At 33.5% G+C, this 25,346-nt stretch overlaps 1 protein-coding gene across 3 annotated transcripts in view; it reads left to right on the top strand.

The window, feature by feature from the left end:
* LOC145249713 (uncharacterized) overlaps positions 1-25,346 on the top strand; it is an 81,799-nt gene that overhangs the window by 12,382 nt on the left and 44,071 nt on the right. For all 3 annotated transcript variants that reach the window (XM_080111591.1, XM_080111590.1, XM_080111592.1), the window contains exons 3-8: positions 1,206-1,364; positions 3,435-3,539; positions 5,797-5,835; positions 8,125-8,195; positions 11,530-11,566; positions 17,343-17,557. In XM_080111591.1, the coding sequence (XP_079967717.1) occupies positions 1,206-1,364; positions 3,435-3,539; positions 5,797-5,835; positions 8,125-8,195; positions 11,530-11,566; positions 17,343-17,557 (626 nt within the window). The remainder of the gene's footprint in view (positions 1-1,205; positions 1,365-3,434; positions 3,540-5,796; positions 5,836-8,124; positions 8,196-11,529; positions 11,567-17,342; positions 17,558-25,346) is intronic.

Below are 25,346 nucleotides of genomic sequence, written 5' to 3'. Positions count from 1 at the left end.
CTTTGTTTCCTAATGGATGCATACAATATAACCTTTTTTTCGATGTTTTCATTTTTTAATGTCTTCATTAAACTGTACAAGTACCGGCCTTTCTCTATCTGAATGAAATTTGGGAAATAATTTTTTTTTTTTTTTTTTTCTTTTTTACATGGAAATCACTTATCAAGGCTTGGAAGCCACTCGGGATAAGGCTATTGCAGTAATCGATGGGATAGTATCATAATCGTCAGTATTGGCTATTTGATAGTGTCTTAAGGGGGTGGTTCATCAGGAATTTATGTTGGACTTGAAGACATCCAAGTTGTAGTCAGGTGGGAAACAGGCAGACGTTTGAGTTCCACTGGCGTGCACTTCAAAGAAAGGAGCTTTGTTCATGGAATCTGTTTTGGTTTTGGCACAGTTAAAAAGTAGGAAAACTTTTTGACAGTGGTTTCACATGAAAACCATGGTATCTACCTATTCCTATCATTTTTTTAAGATGATTATATCCAAAAATTATGAAAATGTATACGGTAAATTATTTAAAAAAAAAAAAATAGAATTTGAAAAAAAAATATTTGCTTATGTAAGACAGTCTAAAAGGGAAGTAATTTTCTCTTGATTTAAAGATGGCTGCAATTTTTCACCTGCGAACATGTTTAAAGTTTAATTCGGTAATATTCAGGTAATTTTGACTGCACAATTTGGAAGCTAACATTGTAATTAGAATTGACTAAAAAATCGGAAACTGATGTTATCTGAAAACGCAATTTTATAGGCAACAAAATTTACTTCTGATAGTGTAGAAGTGCCTCTGATTTCTGCAGTGCCAGCATCTTAATATTAGTTAACTTTTAGAAAGCCAAAACTATCTTATATTTTTAAAGATATGAAACCACATTTGTCTCCATTGAGGCTTTTCAAGTGACTTAATTTTTAATTTTTTTTTTTTTTTTTTCCACAATTTTCAAATGGAACAAGATTAACAAAAATCTCTTGAAAAAAAAAAACCTAGAGGCAAAACCTTTTCATATCTTTAAAGGTAAATATTTTAAAAAGTGCATGGTTTTGGCATTTTTAAATTAAAAATTTTAATCTTTTTTTATAACGATATTTGAAAGTTTTTTTTTTTTTTTTTTTTTTTTTTTTTTTTTTTTTATAGAAAAAAAAATTTACCTAATTCACTTGTATGTATATACACAAAAATTAAAATGTTTTAATTTCAGGTCTGGATCTTACTAAGTCCTCTACAGTCTCCCTTTGGGTACAGCATGACAAAGCGGAATTTTTACTCTGCACCCTTGAATATGGCGTGTTGTATCAACAACCCCTTGATTGTAATTTTACTGAGGGCGAGGAACTAACCTTTTTCTTGAACGGACAAGGTAAGATTTTGATTTCTAATTTAAAACGTTGGTTGAAAATTAAAATATTGCTGTTTGTTTTACTGGTCATTTTTGAGTCCTCGTGTCACATTGACAGAATTTGAAGGAAAAAAAAAAAAAACAGAACTTCATCTTTACCATCTCTTTTGGCTAATCTATCATGTAAGTTTTCTGCATACATTTTTTTTTTTTCTCGGAAACTAAGATATACCAACAAACATTTACTGATGACACCCAGCTCCTATAAAACCTGAGTGGGGTCGGTTGAATGTACACATGTCCAAGGCAATTGCAGAAACTTGGTAGTATTCACCCAGGATGGGTTGAGCCAGCTCCTCCCATAAAACATAACATCCTGGATGAATATAGACTATGCATGACTGACATTATCCCCCCCCCCCCCCGAATTTATCGGAGAAGGACCTGTGTTTTCAGTTGTGTCCGGTAGTCCAGACGATTGCCAGATAACTGTCTGTTAGTTTTCCTGAAATTTTTGCCACAAATTCTATTTCATTAAATAGATGTGCACAGTAAAAGTTTTTTTTGCTAAAATTCCTGTTGCGTCCCCAGGGGTTCAAAAGAGGTAAAAAAAAAAAAAAAAAAAAGGCCAAAAATGACATGTTTTGCCCCATAACTTTTGATCCAAAATGCTTGTTCATGCCCCCCCCCCCCCCTGCTAATCCTCCATTTATGAAGGAAACTGAACACCTGCACTTGCATTACCGTCACATGTTCATCATTTCTTCACTATTTTGTGGCGTCATCTCGCATGCAGCACCAGATGGGGGGACCATGCATGCATGGGTTATTATTGGCATCCTTTTGAGACGAGTAATTTATCTTTATTTGTGGACTATTATCCTCATCTTCTAAATTATAGCCGATGCTGAGGCCCCAGCTTGCAGGCTTTTGGGAGTGTGGAGCCACCCTTTTAATTCCCATTGCTCCCAGGTCCACTCTGACCCGGAGTGGTAGTACCTGTTAGGGTTCCAAGTATGGGTTAAATAGAAACACTTGAAAACAACAAATATATTCTATTAAAAATTTCTTCGGATCTCTGGATTTGGCATTAAATAACCTGAAAAGGGTTGATATGCCATAAAACAACCAACCAAACCATCTAATTGTTGTTTCACGATGTTTTGGCCAAGTATTCCTTCCTTTGCCCGGTTGTAAAATATGCTTAATTTTAATTTGTTCAGATTTCGTTTATTAATGATTTCAAAAGTAAAAGTATTTGGGGTGCCATCAGTTGGATTTTAAACTGAAAGCAAAACTGTAGCATCAAAGCTGGTGATGTTACCATTGTACCAACGTGACACGTATATGAACTGATTAAAAGTTAACTAAGATGAATGTACAAAATGTATAACTTTTTTTTATTTTTTTAACCCATTTTTGAGCCCCTTAAAAACTTTTAACTGGCTAACGGCCCATAAAAAAATATGAAGACAGACACTGACATAGTATTTTATATATTAGATTTTTGCATTGTATTTGGCTTATAAACGTAAACCATACATATTTCAATTTTTAGATACATACTTGCATATACACTAGTGTAGGAATAATTAATCGGAATCAGAAAATTGTACCTTTTTTTTATATATATATATATATATATATAAATAAATAGAACAATCATTATATTGGCATCATTCTATCACTTGCATATAAACAAAATTAACACCAAATATTATGAACCGTTTAAAGTACTGCAAATGAGTCATCCAAAGTTTTTACTTTTAAGCCATTCATTTCTAATTTAATTTATTGTATCTATTTTTTTTTTTAATTTTTGATGCTAAAAACTTTGCATTCGTTGAAATACATTTTAATGTTGGAGCAAAATATTAAATTTGAAAAAAAAAAAAAAATGGAAAAGATTAGAAAGTATACCTTGGGTTGACCTTGTGCAGCATCATCTTTTAGTTGTTTCTGTGTGAGCAATGTTTCTGACTGACAAAGGGGGGAGGAAAAATTGCTTTTTCTGGGTCAGAATCCAACAAATAGTTGGCTAGTTTTATGTAATCCTCAAAAACAAATGCATTTTAATCTTTTCTATTCTAGGTGTAATCCACTTAACAGGTTATTTGATAGAAGACATGTCGATGGCTGATTCTATAGAAGAACCAATGATGTCAGAATCTGAAGAGGATTCTGAAGAATCGGAAGGTTAGTACTTTATTTTACTCCATGTTCCTTGTGTGCTTCTAATCGAAGCCCACTATCTATTTTCACATTTCCAAAGCCATTTAAAAAAATGTTAGTATAGCTTTAGAATTGCTTACTTTATTGAAAATCTCTTGCCGTGACATTTTTGTAAATGTTCAATAAAGTCAACCACATTGGGGGTGGGGGATATGTAGTGGCGATGTTTTTTGTACATGCACGTGTTCAATATTTCTTGTTGCTAGTGAGCGATCAAAAACAAAGTAATTTGTAAGAACCAAACTCTTGCCAAACTCAACTTTTATGAAAGTTATTTCTCGTTCTTGTAACAGTGCATGGGCATCTGAAAATATCAGCAACTGGAAGATAGATGTTTGAGCAATGATATTAGCAGCAGCGTTTGAGCATTTATACAAATTAGTGTGCATGGCTTGCGTCAGAAAAGACAGCATGTGGTCGAAAGAAGTTTGCACAGTGAGATAGATGTGTGATTTTTAAACTGGTGTCAACAACGGGGTTTTGTTTAATCTCATGGCAGACGAAATGAACAGTAAAGAAAAAAACAAAAAAACATTGTTTGGAAAGTGACGGTAATAAATACCTTTTGCTTAAACAGAAAAAGCTATCTGATTTATTTGTTCCTGTGACGTTACATTTCTATCTTAAAAGAGTAAAAAAAAAAAAAAAATAAAAATAAAAATCATCTCGCCTAATAGGATCTTGCTTATCGATTTGATTTGGCATAACCCTTTTGACAGTTGACTATATAAATGCCCTTTTGACCCCTTGAAAAATTATTTTAAAAATTTTGTATATTATTCAGCTGAACTTATGCCTTTTGAATATTTCTTTTTACTCGAAATATTACTATTGCATGATTCTTCTGTTTCCAGCTGTGTCACCATTGGTGTTGATAGCTGCTCTTTAGGCATTTATGATCATTGACCAGGTGCTCCGATTTTTAGTGTGGTCAGCCTTGTTGTTCAGCCATCACTTTGGCCTAACATAAAGGAACAACATTCCATGTTACCAACGCTTGTCATCCATTCCCTTCAGATGCCAAAACCATCTCGATCTTCCACACTTCAAGAAAACATCTGAAGAGAGGATGCCAAGATTAATGGGAAGAGTGTATAATTTACCCAGGATTATTTTTAGCTTTGTAATGCTTAAAAACAAACTTAAAATCAAATATGAACTCCATGGAAATTAGGTGTGTGTGTGTAAAAAAAAAAAAAAAAAAAAAAAAAAAAAAAAAAAAAAAAATCGTCCATAATTTTTATCTTGACTCTATCACACTGACTGGGTAGGTAGTAGTTAAGACTGGCTGGCAAATATGAACAGCACTGCCTGCGTGTTTTTTGTTTTTTTTTCTCTCCATCCTGACGGAAATATACGTGAACAGAAAGGGATGCATCTATCGGGTGATGGCGAAGACCATTGTTCTCTATGGCTATGAGAGCAACGGATCAGTAAACTGTCTTTGACAACAACCATTCCCCCCCCCTTCTTACAGCATTCTGCATTGCCATCATAGGGATCATGTTTCAGTTTCTACTCTGCTGAAGGCTAAACTTACAGCAGCCCCTTGACCAGAGGGAGGAGAGCTCATTCCCAAAGTTTTCTCCCAATGTGATTGGGTAGCCATATCCTGTGACCAGGCTCTAGATCAAAACTGGACTGCGGTGGTTCCAGATTCAATTCTAATTTGGGAAGCTGGCTCAATCTGACCAGGATGATAGCTGCTAAAGGTGGACAAATACTTGAAATTGGATTCGAAATGGGAACAGTAGACTAATAGATGTACATTGTATTAAATTAGATTTCTTAAAGTAAAAATCTGGAAGAAATGGAGACATGTGCATGCAAATTTTTTTTCTCTTAAAAGTTCACTTGTAAGGAAAAATATTGAATCTGAGATCAAAACCTAAAGACGGTGATTTTTTTTTTTTTTTTATCAATCCAGTTTCACAACTGTGCATGTATGAATCGTTCGCATGATAGCTTCCTTATATTAAAAATAAGGAAACTATCATGCGAACGATTCATACATGCAGTTGTGAAACTGGACAGATAAATATTTAAAGATAGTACCAATTTCTTTTTTGACCCCCTTGCGAACATTTTTTTTTTTTTTTTTTTTTTTTTTTTTCCAGATTAAAACTTATTAGTTTTCCATGTTTGAATACCCTATACACCAAATTTCAAGTCCATAGATTGATTGACACTTCATTTTTTTTTTTTTTTTTCTTTTCTACAGATGTTCCTGCTTTAGTAGATGCTAAAGAACTTGCCAAAGGTAAGGCTTGAATTTCATATTCTGTTAAATATAACGAAATAAGCAAAACAAAGATTGAAAAGTATGTCTATTTGGTTGCTAATTTGAATTGTTCAAACTATTTTCATCTTTTATTCATGTTTTGGCTAATTTAACCTCTGACGTTAGTGCATCTTTTCGAACTCATGAATTTACAACCTTTTCTAATGTCTAAATTTCAAACTGAATAAATTACTGAACATTTACGGTCAAGTAACTTTTATTGCATATGAAGTGAAATTTTCCTTAACTAATATTATCATTAAAGTGGAGAAAGGATAAAAACAATCTTGATGTTATGGGAATATTTGGCTTTAATTATCCTTCAATTGTCAATCTATTCATCTTATCAAGTGTTCACTTGTTGAAGAAAAAACAAATTAAATGAATAGCAGCCAATTCAAACCTGTTAGACAAGTGTGGAATGTAAGGGAGACAACTCTTCGATTCGGCTTCTGTTGGCACAAGAGTTGCTTCTCTTGGTATAAAATTAGCAAAACGCTTTATTTTTTAAATTATTTTAATACTTTGTTGCTGGAGTTCATTTACGAGTGAAAGGGTTTTGGATCTGCATGTTTGTAGCACTTTCATGAGTTCTGTCAGGCTTGTTCTTTGCATCAACTGGAACATGTTACATGATCTTGTGTTGACCTGGACGTAAACAGCTGTGACCCACTTTCCGATCACTGCTTCTTTGGACAATACTTTTATTGGTCGTGTTTTTTCAACTTGCTGACATCATGGACAAGGAATCTTTTTGCTTTATTACTTTTCAAATTTCTTTTTCTGTTCAAAACCTGTATTCTACCTAATTCTACTGCAAGGTTGAAATTCAATAAGGGGAGATCTAAGAGTACAAAAGGAAATAGATTGTTTCAACAATAAAATCTTAACGTAAAAGCTCTCTGCCTTCAAAGTAGCATTTCATATAGCTTCGGTATCTAATGTTCAAATATAATTTGAAGACATACTGAAAAGTATGAAACCTTGGGGGGTTTTTTTTTTTTTTTTTTTTTTTTTGGTAAATTAAACGTCTTTCCTATTTTACCCAAATCTTAAAAGGCAAATTCATCCAATATCATTTAAAATCAAATTTAAATGATTTTTAGCCATTATTGTAACTGTGCATAATTTGTTAGAATTATACCGTGCACTTTAATGTAAGCAGAAAATGGTGGATGAGACACTTTGCTGTTAAAACGTTTTCTAAAATACTTGACAAATTTACATGACTGTCTGCAACCACACTATAAAATAGCAAAACTCGGAAAGCCAAAATCAGTTTAAAAAACAAAACATTTCTTGACTTGTGTAAATTTCAACTAAAATCAGTATCTACTTAATTGGCAAGTCTTAAGTACTTAATTATTACATTATGTAAAGTTTTTTTTTTTTCAATTTAAATATTGAACCCTGTATTATTTAAGCCATTTTTCACGTAACGTTCGTTTTCCTGTTTTTTTTTTTTTTTTTGTTTTTTTACTTCGCTTATTCTTAGCGACACCCCAAAACACCCGGGTACCTACAGATTTTTTTTTTTTTTTTTTTTTTTTTTTTTTTTTTTTTTTTTTTAATTTTAATATCTAAACAGGCTTATTTAAGGCATTTTTCACGTGTTCGTTTTTCTGTTTTCATCTTTCGTTTGCTTTACGTTAGTTTTTTTGTTTTTTTTTTCTTTCAATGTTTTGATTACCAATCCCCCCTCCCCCCCGCTTAATTAAAACGTTTTCTTTTCTTATAACAATGCTTACATCGTCGTAACGCTCAACGACTTTCAAACATCTTTCACTTATTCGCTTATAACAATGCTTCATTCTGGCTGGCCGATTTCATTTCCAAACTTCGCCTCAGGGCTTCGGCTTTGATCCCCCCCCCCTCCGGTTTCTTTTTTATTTAACACCACACACACCCGGGCAACACCGGGTACCCCTCGCTAGTTTATTATAAAAAAAAAATTGACAAATACTTTATCTCCCCTTAAAACTTTGCCAAACATTTTTTTCTTTAAAATGTCTTTTCTACCTTATCGTTCATGATTTTTAGGTATTCATTGCTGTAATATGACAATTAAGATCATTGGTTTGTCTAGAAGTTCAATATTAAAAATTTATAATTTCGCTCTAGTGTAGTTGCACAAACATTTTAAAATCTAACTCGTAAGTACATAAAACTTACCATTTTTATTTTCATGACCAGTTTTTTAATATTGGTGTAAAACTGTATGAGCAATTTATTTATTTATTTATTTATTTTTTTTATTTTTTTTTTTAGATGCCAAAAAGCGTACAAAGGAAATGAAATGGGGATCAAAAAAGAAGTGTAAAGTTGAAGAAACAAAAAGTGTAAGGATTTAACATTTAAAAAATTTGTGTCCCAACTTAATAGTTGGAACTCTCTCTCTCTCTCTCTGGACAGTGTTCAATTTGCATTCATCTATGGGAGGGAAATGTTATGCATTTCTCTTCTATAAAATTACTTCAATAAACACAAGGCCAAATGACATTGCTTTTAACAAAACAACAAAGGGTTTATTTAAAAAAGGTGAGATTGTATCTCAGACTGGAAAGAAAGTATGTCTGTTTTAAGGTGTCGTCTGCCATCAAACTGCTGTCATCAACAAGTAGCAGTGGGAGGAGTGAGTGAGAGAGGTCTGTATAGGTTGCTTGCTGGCGTCCCTCTGTCTATCGCAGTTACGATCCCAAAGGACTAAAAATAGTTCTTAAGGGGACAGCTCAAATCAATGTGCCCTGCCAACCGATTGGTCAGTACGGCTGAATCACTTTGGCACCGGGCATTGATCCGCTCATAGTAAATAGTTAACTGCTACACATCCGTTCTGTTAGTTTTGCTTTAGAAAATTTCAGTTCACCCGACTGAACTAAAATTATTCAGAAAATTCTCCCCACTCTCCAGTTTGTATCCGAGATGTGAATTCTCCACTCCATCTGTTTTCGATATTTGTAATCCAAGAAAATAGGATTTCATTTAAATTGGTAAAGTGTATTATATCATGATTTTAATCTTAACCTTTTTCAGCTGTTTCTTGCGGAACTCTTAATTCAGGGGTAGTATGCTCATTTTTTGAACTTGGCAGGCATAAGTCAACTAAATGTTAACTGCTACATATGCACAAATATACACTTACAGGTTAAAATTTTTTTTATATGTATTGGCATGATTTGGAGAGTACTGAATGAAGCTGGTTGTTTGGTTCCGATTCTAGCTGATGGTACCCAAATTATGTTGCTTTTTTTTTTACTTTGGAATCCCTACATATTGGGTACAATATAATTGATCGAAAATTGACTCTATAATAAACATGTAATCTGCATGAATTAAACTGTTGAAAGATTGGTGAGGGGAGGGCAAAGATTAAAGCTCAGACGAGCACTTGCTGTGGAAATAATGATAAAACAAAGACAGACTCACAACGTCCCTTCTGTGGGAAAGGTTGTAGGGAAAAGAAAAGGGCATCCCACACTAAATTATGAAGTCTATTTTGTACTGTCAAGGCAGCTTATCCTTCCCAGATGTGGCAACAGTACTCCATTTCTGGACGTACTTGGTTTTGGCATTCATTTCACTTTTATCTTTCTAGTTAGAAAGACATAGGCTACTTACGGCAAGGACCATATGGAGGTTACCAACATCCCTAAGTGAAAGTGTTTCTGTGGATAATAAATTTAACCAAAGTAAAAAAGAAAAAATCGAAAAATAAGTTAAATAGCGAATTTTAAGTTGAGTAATACATGGAGATGTTTGAATGTTTTTTTTTTTTTTTTCTGTCCCCCCCCCCCCTCATTAAATATTAATTCTTAATTACAAACTAGTTACTGGTGCACTTTGCGAACCGGACCTGTCTAAGTGTCCGTTTGTTTGCGTAGAACCTGACAAAAAAAACGGCATCAAATAGATGAGCCAATCAAAGTTAATGCAATTATCCAATAAAAAGCCACAAAAGTACCGGACGACTTTTGTATAGATATTGGAAGAGAATAAAAAAAATCTAGTCATCTGTGAATCGTGCAACATAATAAATCTAACCATCCTCAACAAGCCTAGATGCCTGAACAAGTTGACTATTGTTAACAAAGTTACTCGCAGATGGAATGAGTTGTAGGACTTATGTGAACTGCATCCTTGGAAAGCGAGTCTCTCGCTGATTTCAGCTGGAGGGACGCAAACCCAGAATGCAAAAATGATTGGAACTTTGAGACATTTGCTGGGATTATTTCCTTTAGTAATCTGTAGGGAAACTCATAGCTCATCTGACTAGCGTGAGTGTCGTATTTATTTGCATAAGAAAAAAAGCTAAAATGGCAACGTCGCTTTTGTATTTGACTATCACGTGAGTAACACGAACTCTATGCAAGATGCATAAAAGGTGGGGGGGGGTGAATGACCGGTGAGTTGAAATCGGCGGGTTATGCAGACGGATGTGTGTATTGTCAAGATTATTGAAGCCGACTCAAAAGATTGTAGGTAGAACACAACTTTAAAACTCCTGAAATCAATTTTCAAGCTAGAGAATCACTGGCAGATCAGAAGCACATGATTGATAGAAGAGCTCGTTTTCAACAGATGAATATGACTTTGCTGATTTCTTGGTTGCTGTATCAAATCTCAAGTCAAAAAAAAAAAAAAACATGTTGCCATTAAGATAAAAAAGCTTGTACGAAACATGAAAAAATGTTCTATTAACTTTTATTACAAAACTAAATATTCTTGCATAAATAAAACTATTGCAGATTTTTCCTTTTTTAATTGTAATTCGTATCTAATGAATTTTGCTATTTTCTGTTTTGGTAGTATAAGATTTTCTTGGTGAAACGCTGCATAATGTGACATTCTAGTTTTGGGTGAATCCGAGCAGATGCTTGAATACATCCTGTCCGCAAACTGTACTAGTACTATAATCTGTCCACTGAATAGATACCACAATGCTTAGTTTGCTGCATCTTATAATGAAGGTCCATACAAAATTTTACCCAAATCCACCAGTAGTTTCCAAGAAAGACTCGTGAAGATCTATAATATAGCTGCAACCTCGTTAATTTTTTTTTTTTTTCTATTCTATATTTGCCCTTTGGTAGTGGTAAGACGTGAATACTTGTACAACTGGACCACATACGAGTTAGTCTCTGTAGATTATTAAAATTTATAGTTTTAACTTTCACTTTAATCAATTTTGTAAATTAGCAAATCTGTATTGCCAGCAAATTAAAGATCTGATCTTCACGTCAAACTCATTTCAGGTGAGTACATTATCATCCGCAATTACATTCTGTTAAAAAAAAAACAACAAATCCTTAATTCACGTTCTATCAAGCAATCAGAAACCAGAATTGCTTCATAAAAATTAAACCTTTTAGCATCCCAGCACATAATTTTTAGTGTCAACATGAGAAAGATCTTTTGCTTTTTAGATGTAAAGTTCTAAAGTCCAAAACCGGTACAGAACATCTGTCCACTGAAAATTCATCTCCAGGACTTGTATAGAATAACTACCCATCGGAAACTCTTCTGAAACTAAACATGGCTTACAACTTATAACTTTGACTTTTTTAAATATTTTTGTCATGGGTGTGTATATAACATTTGTTTGTTTTATTTTATTTATATACATTTGTGTGTACGTTTTAATCTGAAATTAATATTGATATTTTTCTTTCTTAGGATGATTCCAGTGATGAGGAAAGTGACTCTGACGATGGTAAGACATTTACCTATTTAATACTCCATGCAATTAGCCTCTTTTTATTTTGGCAAGTTTAAAAAAAATTCATCTTTCAATGAGAAGCTGCATGATTTGAATGCCATTACACCTATTGTCTTTTTATTGCAAAGTCTGTTAATGCTCATCTGTGAAATCAGAAACCTGAGCTTATTTCAAATATCTTTCATAAATATTTTCAATGACTGACTGAAAACAATATTTAAGTTAAACGATAATCTAATTTACAAAACTCACTGTCTTTCTCCATATTTTCAAACTATAGCGGCTTCAAATGATTGGATTTTTTTTTTTTTTTTTTATGGACCGTTCTTTCGAGTATTTAACCAGTTACAATAGTTTTAAGGGGTCAAAATTGTAAGAATACTTATACGTTTTGTACATAGTTTATTTTTATGCTCGGTACATTTGTAACGTCACCAGCTTTTGAATGCTACCCTTTTTGCTTTCGTTTTCGATTCTAGCTGATGCCATTCTAATACTTTTGAAATCACGACTAATAATAATATATGCGAAATCTGGATAAATTAAAATATATTTAAGCACATTTTACCCCCCCCCCCCACACTGCACTAGTGTCCAAATATTAATATACATCCCTCCTGCTACTTTTTAGGAGTCACCACTTATCAAGGCCCGAAGGCCACTCGAGGATAAGGATTAATAAGTATACATTAGTCACTGAGACAATGGAGTATTAAGTTAGTCGTAGAAATGGATTATTTAGGTGTGGGGGGGGGGTCAGTTCAGCAAGAACTTGTTTACCTTGAACTTGATAACTACTATATTGTACCAGCTACTTGCTAAAAAACAGGCCAGTAGAACAGTTCCACAGGTGGGCAGTTCTAGGAAAGTTTTGTTCATGGGATCTGCACCCGGATCTAAGCATAGTGAGTGGGTGGGTGAAGTGGGGTGGGTCGTTGTAGCTAGAGGAATGCTTACATTCATTGACCCTTATCTTCGAATGGCCTTCAGACCTTGATAAATGGTAAAAAAAAAAGCAAAAAAAAAAAAAAAATACTATGAAGTGATCATTCACACACAGGCTCAAGTCTGCATGCGAAACCAAATCACAAGATCCTGGATATGACCTTAAACTATATCCGATGGTGAGGTCCCAGTTTGCGGACTTTGGAGGGTGGAGCCACCCTTTAATTGCCATTGCTCCTAGGTCCACTCTGACCCGGACTGGTAGTACCTGTTAGGGTCCCAACTATGAAATGGACTTAAAAAAAACAAATACTCTATTAAAAAAATTTTCCAAAATAACTCGATTCAGCATTAAGTAACCTGAAAAGGGTTGATATGCCGTAAAACAACCAACCAACCAAATCACAATTCTATCCAATGCATGACACTACACATTGCAACAAAAGTGACTGAATCTTAAGCAAATAAATTTTTATATTTACAAAAACAACTTTAATTTTATGACCCCCCCCCTTCCGTAATTTTTCTCGTAAGTGTGGCATACAAAACCTTTCTTTACTATATAATCCCTTTTGGTGTCACAAAGACTGAACACTGCAATGTTAGATATGTAATTTATGTTAAGATTTAAATTTTAGTTAAATTTCTGAGACGATCTAATCATTTAAATTACAATCGTCTTAAAAATTCTTTTCAGAACGTTGAATACAAGATGAAGAAAAAAAAAATTGGTGGATTTTCTTTTTTCTATTCAAGCTTCGTTAACAAAACAAAGAACTGCTAAAATAGCTTGTGATATTAAGTGTTAGACCCAGGAATCACTACTAAATGCACAGCACAATGGTGGTTTAAGAAATTTTGCAGCGACGAGTCTTGAAGATGAGTTAGTAGTCGGATATCATATGTTGACAATTAAGAGTCTTAGTTGAAGCCAATCCATTCACAACTGTTTGAGAATTTGTTTCTGAATTAGATGTAATGCGTAAGATTATTTCTAACCAATCAGTAGATTGGAAAGACGGAAAACTTGATAAATGGGTGCCTCACAAATTGAACGACAACCAAAAGAAACGTTATGAAGTGTCTTTCCTTTCACACAAGAATGACTGGTTTCACTATCTGATTGTGACATGCGATGAAAAACGTTCTTATGGCAACGCTTGTCTCTGTGGTTAGATGCTGATGAAGCTCCACGACACATCCTGAAGCCAGAGTTGCACCAGAAAGTCATGCTAGCAGTTTGGTCTGTGACCAGTTTCATCCATTGCATTTTTTTTTATTTTTTAAATGCGGGTGAAACCATTACGACAGAAGTAGTCAACTAATGGTCGAAATGTATCAAACTTCAACAACACCCAGCAGCATTCATCAACAGAAAAGGCCCAATTCTCTGACAAGACCCGAGCGCATTTTGATAAACCAACCCTGTAGAAGTTGAACAAATTGGTCTACAAAACTGCCTCATCTGCCATATGCTCCAGACGTCTCACAAACTACCACTTTTTCAAGCATCTTGACAACTTTGTGAGAAATGCTTCAAAAACCTAAGCAATATCAAAAACGCCTTCAGCAACTTCATTTCCACCAGAACGCAAGATTTTTACATTACTGGCGTAAATGTTTTTGCGTTAGCGGAAATGTTGGTTCTGATGGTGCTTATTTCAATCAATAAATTTTTATTTGAGCGGAGATGTTAATCTGAATTTAAAAGTTAAAAAAACTGCAAGAACTTTCTTGTCAAACTGATAGAATATTAGGAAGATAATCTTAAATGTACATTACATATACACAAAGCTGCTGAGCATCGACTTTTAAAACCAGCACAGTAATTTTGGATTACTATATAATGCTTGATGTCTCCTGATAGTAAAATTGCAACCTCTATCTCACAGAAGAGATGTTGCGAGTTTGTCTCTGATGTATCGTTATTTTCATGGAAAGTGTTCAACTGAGCTTCAATCTATGGTCCCCCCTCGCCAAACTTTCACAAGAAACACTCGTCTAGCTGTAAACACTATCAATAATTTCTCCCACTCTTTATCTGTGCCTAAACCTAAACGTAGATTCCATGAACAAAGCTTCTTTCTTAGAACTGCACGCCTGTGGAATTGTCTTCCGTTTTCCTGCTTTCCGGCTGACTACAATATGGTTGTCTTCAAGTCTAAAGTAAATAAGTTCTTGATGAGCCGTTCCATATAAGTTATCAAATTTACCAAATTTTCATTACTAATGATTACTATATTGTCCAATTTCTACTGTACACTCTTTAACCCTTATCCTTGAGTAGCCTCTTGGCCTTGATAATGTGGTGATGCCTATGTAAAAAAAAAAAAAAAAAAAAAAAAATACTAGTTTAAATACGCTTCAAAAATTACTAAGGGAATCTTGCTTTACATCTGTTTAATGATTATCAAATTTGGTACAAATCTGAAAAACTTAAATTTTTGTCCATAAATTTCTATTAACAAATTTAAAATCTGTATAATGTAGCCCGACAAAGTAAATATGTTAAAATCGCATAAATTGAAGTCTTACACATGAAAATCAAATTTCATGCCTACCTGAGGAACGACTCTAGATGCCACCTTTTTAACTGTTTAAAGACGAGATGCTTCAATTTAATTCAAGCTTGATGGATTTTTGTAATCTCTATGAATTCCAATTAATCACTTAACAAAAAAAAAAAAAAATCATGAAAACAAAACTTGAACTTATGTCTATTTAATGTTTTTAATACAATATTTTCTTTCTGCCCTGGGTATTTACATCATACAGATTGTTAATTTTCATTTTTCATAATTTATATTAAGGAGTGCTTTTATTTTATTAATACAAGTGCACATTCTTGTGGTTTTAGTAAGTTTCACTTTTGTTTATTGCTAATTTATTTTTATCGCAGATGTTTTATGTTGATTATACACCCTTCTCTTGAAAAATCCAGTTTTTGTCCATTCTTTCCATGGCCCTTCATGCTCCGTTCATGATCATCTGTGGGTGTCAATTTTCGTAATCCCCCATGTATCTCAAAGGTCACTTAGGATTTCACCTCATAACTCCTGCACTGTCTACCAAACTCCATCCTGTGTTGCATCATCGCTGCATCTTTGTGCTCGTTATACAAGGTGCACCTATACCTCTGATCTACTGCTTCAACAATCCAACCTTTTAGTCATAAGATGCTGAAAGATTTTTCTAATTTAATAGCTTCTCTCAGAGGATTGCCTTCCTCTGGAATTCTTTTTGATTTTTAAGTTAACCGAATCTGCAGGGTTCGTTCTTGTATAGGGTTTGCACTGCCTTGAAAAGGCCTTGCATTTTTGAGTTTTTTGTCTTTCAAGACCTTATCTGAGGCCTTGAAAATATGGGAGCTTTTGAAAAAAAAAAAAAAAAATACTATTGTATTTTAAAAAATATTACTATTTATATTTCTCCAAATATTGAAAATAAAATCAAAAATGTCTTCTGAAATTGCATCATTTCCAATATTGTCAATACAAGTTACGCTCCTTTATCATGAAACTAGCGAGGGGTACCCGGCATTGCCCGGGTGTTTGGAGGTGTGTGTGTGTGGGGGGGGGGGGTTAAAAAAAAAAAAAGTAAGTATGAGGATCGAACCCGAACCGTTAAGGCAAAGTTGTAAATTAGTGTGAAAAAAACGTGCGACGTTAACCATTGCACCACCGCGAGATGCTAACGGAAAGACGTTTGAATTTATTTAATTACTTGGATTTAGCAGGTGCCCGTTTTAATGAGTTAATGAGGTCAAGTTTGACTGCGGGATAGTATTCATTTACTGCTGAACGCCCCTCCCCCAAGATGTTATAGGAAAAAGACTAACCCACATGCGGCGAGCGACAAATATTGAATATTTATCTGCTCGAAATCGAGCAAATTAAATAGACAGGCGAGCTTCGTTGTTAACTGTGAGATATTACGATTTATGTGATATAAAAAGTTTTAAAAAGTTGTGAAGCGACAGACTGCTTCTCTGAAACATATAGAAAAAGCGAACACACATACATACATACATACATACATTTGTTGACATATAGAAAAAGCGAACACACATACATACATACATACATTTTCGCTTTTATATATATAGATTACCTGGTATTATCCAAATACTTAAGGAATGTCGCCAATGTAAAAATCTAATTACTAATTTTTCAAATATTAGTTTTTGGCTTATTCTTTATGTATCAAATTGTTTTCAAATAGAATTTTGTCTGGAGAAGGACTTGAAAATTGACATTGAACACCTGAACCTTGTGGATCTTTTTATCCTAGATTTTTCTTGTATAACTATGATTTTGTTCGTGTAATTGTTGACAAGAGGAATTTTGGCATTAAATGAGTCAACTTTTTGACTAGAGCCAAGTGTAGTATCTGTTCTACTTGCACTATCTTTTCTCTTCTTGACCAGGCAAAGAGACCAAGTCAACTTATTTTTGTACTAATCCAGATTGACTGTTTTAAGAACTCAGTTTTTCAAGGCAATAAAAAGCAACTTTCTATTTACTTTCTCCCATCATGGAGACAAGTAAATCTCTGCTTGCTTTCTGCGAAAGCGATGTTTTGAAATGTTGAACTTCAAAAAAAAAATTTGGTAAAGATAAACATTTATAAATAAAATTAGTAAGTAAACCAAGAGCGCTATGTACCTTTCTGAAATGAATGCATGGGGCGTAACTCTTAATATTCTCCTCAAGCGAGCCGAGGGCAAGGGTTACTTCCCTTTGTCTTGCAGAAATGTTTCATTTACAATTGAAAAAATTCTTTGCTTCAAAGAATACTCGTTTTGCTTTTTTTTTTTTTTTTTTAGATGATTTTGAAGATGAGGAAGAGAGCAGCAGTGATGAGGACATTCCAGAAGATAGTGATGAAAGCGACGATGAAGAAATAACCAGAAAAAAGGCGAAAAAGGACAAGTCGGCGGTTGCTAAAAATAACACTTCACATTCAATAAAACAGCCGGAGCAAACAAAATCTGTCAAAGAACAGAAATTATCCGAAAACTTAAAAAAGAAAGCGAAAAAGGTAAGCAAAAAAGCCTGATTTTTGCTTGAATTCTCTGCTTTCTCCAGTGGCGGGGCGGTAAATGTGTTTGAAAAAGGGGTATGCAAATGTACCTAGTTGAGGATCGCTCTTTCAAAAAGGAACATTGTTGGTATATTTTAAATTTAAATCTCTATGTAAATTGTGATTTTTATTATTTGAAATAAAACCTTTGTATGTTTATATTTTGTACATGTCTGACCATTTATCCAGCATTCTTGTGATGCCAGTTCTTCTCTTTATACAAACCGCTTATGTACACTATATATTACTAGAAGACTCTTAGCATGAAAGAATTTCCTTGCACAGAAATGTTTTAACGGATTGGCATTTAATCAAGATATAATGCTATTAAATCTTGTTTAGAATTTTACATTTGTACATTATAATTCAAATGTGAAGACTCTTTTTCCACAAAACCTGAACAAAAGTAACTTCAGGTTTTTAAAAATTAATTTTTTTTTTATTTATCCAATTAAAACTGCATTCAGATTTTACAAACTGAAACATTAAATGTTAAAAAAAATTGTAAGATTTAATATTTTTGAAATTTAAGTTTTTCCTATTGAAAGTGCTTAAATATTTGAAATGCCTTTTTTTTTTTTTTTTTTTTTTTTTTTTTTTTTTTTTTTTTTTGTCGGGTTTTGTGAAATTAAGCCATATCCATTGATACAAGAATTAATGACTAGGGCTTTGACTCTAATCAACTGAGAACCACATTATATCTATATAAGAGCATATATCAGCGGATACATTTGAGTCAAAACAATATGCTGTTGTCATTGCCCTATTAATGACTGGATTTAATTTTGCTCAGATTTCTGCTTCAATAAATTTTTTTTCCAGGAGTCTTAGCAGTACATGTCATCCACACTATTCATTGTGTTTATGCTGTATTAAAGTTTTTTAATGACTATTCTAAAATCCTTTAAAGGATTGTGGTTGACTCCTTTTATTTTAATAGCGTGTTGACATCCTTGGCCAATATGATCAACTCCCAAAGCCCAACTGTAGAGGCCAAAAGTTGAAACATTCATTCACTTCATTGATCTCTTAACTCTACCCCCTCTTCTCCCAATCCACCATCAGTGATATAATTCTGGAAATTGTTTTGCCAAATTTCTCAAATTGGCATGCCATAAAATTCTGTTACCCGTAACTTTTTTTTTTCATTGGTCATTCATCCTGATCATAGCTGAATTTCTGAATAAATGGTCTGTTGCATGTACATTGCATTTTAATTTCAACTAAAATCAAAATCATGTAAAAATGCAATTTTTTTTTTCCCCCCCTCTTTTTATATATTGACTTTAATTCTGTTCATTGTATTTATAAAATGATTGATTTTTTTTTTTTTTTTTTTTTTTAAATTCTTTTTATACTGTTTGGTAATTTACAAGCAGGATCATGGCCGATTATCTGTTAAGTAGACAAACATCCTGAATCTAAACATTTCAAATCTTACCCACCTCTTCTGTATAGTTTAAATAAAGGTTTCAGTTTGAAATTATTTAGATTGCTAGTCTAACAGATACCATATCAGGCCAGATTTTTTGTAAATTCCCCCCCCCCCTCAAATTTTTTTCCACATAGTTTAAATTGTCTACTAGACACCATCCTCAAGTGCCTTCAGTTTCTGTAAAAGGGTTTGTCAGGACAACTTGACATAATACATAATACAATTCTTCACTGCTTCAGCAACTTTATTTGTAGAACATGCAAATCTCTCCTAGGAATCGAGTGTTAGTTTGAGAAAGAGACTGCTCGATTTCCGAGAACTTGCTGAAGTGAAATGAAAAATGTGTTGGAACTTTTTTAAGGAAAACCTGCGCAAAGACTAAATATCGAACACTCAAGATAACTGGGGGGAAAATTTTTTTTAAATATCCTATAAAATGAATTTTAATTTTAAGTATTCATTCCACTTCATAGATGCTTCAAATATTTCAAATTTTAACCTTGAGAAAAATAAAATTTTCTGACATAAATCAGGTTTCCGAACTATTGCCTGCAGGCCAGATCTGGCCTGCCAACGTTTTTAATATGGCCTGTGGAGCTCTTTTTGAAAACGTAAAAATATTCAGGCAAAAAAAAAAAAAAAAAAATGAAATGAGTTTTTTTTTTTTTTTTTTTTTTTTTTTTTTTTTTTTTTTTGAAAATGATTAAAAGAATGAGGTTTTGGACAACCAGTTTTATTAAAATGCAGAAAGGTATGAAACGCAGTTTTTTTTTTTTTTTTTTTTTTTTTTTTTTTTTTTTTTTTGTAAACTTGGTTTGATGCATTGACTCTAAAAGAAAATTTGTTATGAAACAAGGGATTTGTTAATTTCTGACGCTCTATGCAATGGACCCAACTTTATGGGAACTTTGCAAAAAGATTTAACTACCAAAAGGATAAGGTTTTGGAGAACCAGTTTCACTAAAATGAAAGCTACTGATCAAAACGGTATAGAACTCGTCCAGGTTTTATTTTGGCTCACGTAGCTCTAAAAAGTCGGCAATATACCCCTCTTTCTCCTCCCCTTGTTCGAAAACTTGGGAGACTCCCTGACATGGAGGTATTGTCTCTCAAATTTTAACTAGTACTTTTTTTTTTTTTATTTTTTACATCATCTATATCTATAAATATAAAAGCGAAAATGTGTGTTCGCTTTTTGTGTATGTTTACAAAAGGCTTCTTTCAGAGAAGCAGTCGGTCGGTTGACAACTTTTTAAAACTTTTTATATCACATAAATCGTAATATCTCATAGTTAACAACGAAGCTCGCCTGTCTATTTAATTTGCTCGATTTCGAGAAGATAAATATTCAACATTTGTCGCTCGCCGCATGTGGGTTAGTTTTTTCCTATAACATCTTGGGAAAATAAAAATCCCGCAGTCAAACTTGACCTCATTAACTCATTAAAACGGGCACCTGCCAAATCCAAGTATAAATTCAAACATGTTTCCGTTAGCATCTTGCGGTGGGGCAATGGTTAACGTCGCACTTTTTTTTTTTTTTTTTTTTCACACTTAAATTTACAACTTTGCCTCAACGTTTCGGGTTCGATCCTCATACTTACCTACCAAATACTTGCGTTAAATAAAACACTGTCCCGCACTCAAAGTTCTCGTCAAAACGGGCACCTGTTTGTGTTTTTTTTTTTTTTTTTTTTTTTTTTTTTTTTTTTTTTTTTTTTTAACAACCAACGATTTTTCTTTTTATTTACCCAAAACCACACACACTTCCAAACACCCGGGCAACGGCGGGTACCCCTCGCTAGTCCATTTCTAAAGTCTTTGAACAATGGTTAATGTAAACAATTTCTGGATTTCATTTTTTTAATTCCAATTTATGGACTTAGTCTGCCTGGTTTGACTCTCAGGACTTCTGTATGACTTTCCCTAGCACAGTTAGTCACTGGATCCAATTTATGCATGTTGAAGAGGTACGGTTGTTTACACAACCCCTGCTTCGCTGTAGCCCCCCCCCCGCCCTCCTTTAAATTGAAAAGAGAACTATTGTTCCCTTGTAAGAACAAGGGAGATAATTCCCTAGCAAAGTAGTCTCCCTTTTCCAACTATGACCAAAAGTTTAGAAATTATGTCTCCACCAGTCACCCTTTATAAAAAAAAAAAAAAAAAAAAAAAAAAAACTAGATTAAACTCTACAACTAAGCATAATTTACCCCCTCTCCTTCCTCATGAATGTTTACATTAAAATTTACTTATTGTTGTATTTGTTAAAATTGGAGACTGATTTTAAACATGGGGAGAGAACAAATAAGCAAGTTTCGGGATTATCTCCCTTGAATACGTTTTTCTGTCGGAGATAAAACTTAATGTTTTTACCATAATGCAATAAAATCTATTAGTGTACAAAACGATCTCAAAATTTCTGGCATGAAAAATTTGTTATGATTGTAACATAAAATGACATAGCATTGTTGAATTAACATGTATATAGCCAACAAGAGATTTTTTTACTTTGGGGGGGGGAGACGCAGTCTGATGTGAAAGCCGTTAAGAATTATTTGTAAGCAAAGTTCCTGTTATGTTTACTAAATAAAAGTGATGGGTGGAACAGTTAGAAAAGGTACATTGTTGGAGATGCCCTTAACATAAAAGGCGGGGTTTTGATTGAAAACGGAAGACAATTCCACAGGCGTGCAGTTCTGAGAAAGAAGCTTTGTTCATGGAATCTACGTTTAGGTTTAGGCACAGATAAAGAGTGGGGGGAATTATTGATAGGGTTTACAGCTAGACGAGTGTTTCTTGTGAAAGTTTGGCGAGGGGGGGACCATAGATTGGAGCTCAGTCGAACACTTTCCATGAAAATAACGATACATCAGACAAACTTGCAACATCTCTTCTGTGAGATAGAGGTTGCAAGGAAGAGAAAAGGACATCTCCTACGAGGCTACGAAGTCTATTTTGAACTCTATCAAGGCAGGACAAGTCCTTTCTAGCAGCTCCTGCCCAGATGTGGCAACAGTATTCCATCCTTGGACGTACCTGGCTCTTATATAGATAGAGAATAGCATCAGCAGTGAGATATCTACCGGATCGATAGAAAGATCCCGCCATTTTTCCAGCAGCCTTGGCAACAGATTTTTCAAAAATAGTCACTATGGACTTATATAAAACTTTAGGTCTTATTCGACCGAAAATAGTTATATTTGTTTATAAAGATTTTCATATAAAAATGCTTTTCAAAAATTTTAGAAAATTCTTAGCAATTATCTTAAGCCTGAGCCTTTTTAAGAATATTAGACTTGATATTTCTTAGATGAAAGAAATAGAATTATCTTTGAACGAGGGCAGTTAGACAAAAGATCGGTTTTTAAGCTGGGAATATCCAGCTTCCCAAAGAAGGGGCCACTGGATATGAACACTGAGAAACTAGACTTCAGTCTAGAAGGATTTCTAATTGATCGAGGACAGAAAGGGCAAACTGTGTATGACAGATACTAAACTTTGTTCTTAACTAAAAGGTCAAGAAGGCTCTTATGTTTTTGTACTAACAGGCAGTTGGGCGTTGCCCAGTCATAAAATAGCATATTTTAATTAATGCAAATTTTTTGTTTATTATAAAAATACCATAAGTATTAAACATAATGTTAAATTCCTGTAAAAAAAAAAAACAAAAAAAAAACTGAGATGCCCGATTGCATTTTGCTAAACCAACCCTGTAGAAGTTGAACAAATTGGTCTACAAAACTGCCTCATCTGCCATATGCTCCAGACGTCTCACGGACTACCACTTTTTCAAGCATCTTGACAACTTTGTGAGAAATGCTTCAAAAACCTAAGCAATATCAAAAACGCCTTCAGCAACTTCATTTCCACCAGAACACAAGATTTTTACATTACTGGCATAAATGTTTTTGCGTTAGCAGAAATGTTGGTTCTGATGGTGCTTATTTCAATCAATAAATTTTTATTTGAGCTGAGATGTTCATCTGAATTTAAGTTAAAAACTGCAAGAACTTGTCAAACTGATAGAATATTTGGAAATATACACAAAGCTGCTGAGCATCGACTTTTAAAACCAGCACAGTAATTTTGGATTACTATATAATGCTTGATGTCTCCTCTGATAGACATTAACCATTTAGACCAGCTTGCCACAACTTTTATGAAGTGTTTTCAAACCTACTAATTAACACGAAGCTGTCGTGAATGATTGACATGTGCGGTTGACAAACAGATAAATTTTTTAAGTTTTGACTCCTTAGCAGCCCGTTTTTCCAGATGAAAACAGTTTTCCACATGTCCGAATACCTTATATACAAAATTTCAAGTCTATAGATAAAAAATTTGTGTATATAGGTTGAATTTTCCACACTGGATAAATGTGTGGGGGAAAAGGCATTTACAAACCACTTTAATTATTGTGAAAGCAATATTGCGTATTAAGTGTACTTTTATTTAAATTTTCAATCTTTCAAAAAAACTCTTTATGATAAAAAAAAAAAAAAAATTGCTAATATCTGCAGTTAATATGAATAGTCAGAGGCAGAAGTGTAGTAGTTAATATTCCCAGGTTAAGTTTATGACTAGCTGAGCTTAGTTCTGTCTGGTATGCAAAAAAAACAAAAAATAAAAAACAAAAAAAAAAAACAATGTTGATGATTTATACTTATGGCAAGTTTGCTTTTTGATCAGTCTTGTTTCCATCCCTGGAAATATTTGGAATCTTTCAACTATTCACGAGCTTGACCACAATTATAAAAAAAAATATTTTAACTGATACCTAATTTTTTTTCCTTTTGCAGAAAACTTAAGATAAATCCAAGACTAGTTTTGACTTTTTAAACTGTCATCTTGCAGTGGTTTTTTTTTTTTTTTTTTTTTTTTTTAACCTAAGCATTTTGTTCAAACGACAGTGAGTGCGCCATGGATCTGCTTATAAATCAATTTAAATTGAAAGAATTTTTAGAAATGGTTCTAAAATTTGTTTCTGAATTTGAGGTTTGATAACTGGATTATTCAGTCTTCATTGTTTATATATAATTGCTCGAAAAAGCATGGAGCCGCTTGATGTAAAGAGCAAAAATACTTCAAGGTTAAAAACTTGCTAATAAGTGTTTTCTTGAAATCTTAACTCTAATAATACATCCCTGACACGCACATGTGTAGGTAGGGATCTATCGTAAAAAATAAGATTGCACGTCTAAATGTTTTAGGCTTTCAGAATTCATACTAAAATTGTCTTCAACAATCCCTGGCAAACCGATAGTTTCAATCCTTAATTGGTGCAGCTGATATAATGGAATACAATTACAAATTATGACTTTCCAGTCATCGCTGATGAGACAAGTGTGGATTAAAGGGTTTCGTTTCAATTTCTGTGCAAGTTCTAGTTTGACAAGATGCGCTTGAAGGTCAGAGGATAAATCTGTTGATTAACAAATACTAACATTAGTTCGAAAACATTCCTATCTTATGTTAAAATTCCAAAGTTAACATTCCCAATACATATTTTAGCTGACAAAAAATATCTCAAATAGCTCTAAGAGGAAAAAAAAAAATGTCCAACCAAGGGAGATAATCCCCCCAAAACTTTATTTTCTTAGTCGCCTCCCTTGCACTTTTTTTTTTTTTTTTTTCTAGAAACAAAGTGAAAACGCAAGTTCTTTCCACGGTTTCGTAAAACATTTTTCATTTCTATCATAAGGATTCGGTTAAAATCGAATCCTGAGAAAATCTTAAATACCCTAATGACCACTGCAAGTCCCCCCCCCTTTTTAAAATTTTTTGTTATAAACTCTCAAAACTCCGTCAAACCCATAGTCCGATTTCTTACAATAGAGCTAACCCCCTTTTCCTTTTTTTTTTTTTCTTAAAAAAAAAAACAAAAAAACATGGACTTTACACCCAACGAATGTCGTAGGTGTCATCGACCAAAACGTTAAGAATTTTGCTAACAATCAAAACCATGCAAATATTCACACGTCCTCTCAAATTCAGAACTGCATTAAAATAGTTTCAAAATATTTATTTTCCACTTTTCTCATTTTCACCCTTATTGATTTGATTTAGTAAAGTTCTAAGTAACTTTTATTCCTCATCTTGTATAAACTGTCCAAGAGTAGTTAGTGCGTCAGTCTATACATGAGCAAGTAGTTTTGTACAGATAGTATACTGGCATGCGTGATAAGTTTTCTAGCTTGGTAGAGGGAGTCCATCTTCCCTGCCTTTTCAATCTATGTATTTATTACAATTCATTTTTATAAATGTTAGGCAGAGACTGGCAATTGGTCTAAAAAGTTTCTTTTATGATTGTTG

Source organism: Euprymna scolopes, chromosome 28 (assembly GCF_053919585.1).
Source record: "Euprymna scolopes isolate OS-2025 chromosome 28, ASM5391958v1, whole genome shotgun sequence".
In the NCBI taxonomy this organism is placed as follows: domain Eukaryota; kingdom Metazoa; phylum Mollusca; class Cephalopoda; order Sepiida; family Sepiolidae; genus Euprymna; species Euprymna scolopes.
This window is presented reverse-complemented; position numbering and strand designations above follow the sequence as displayed.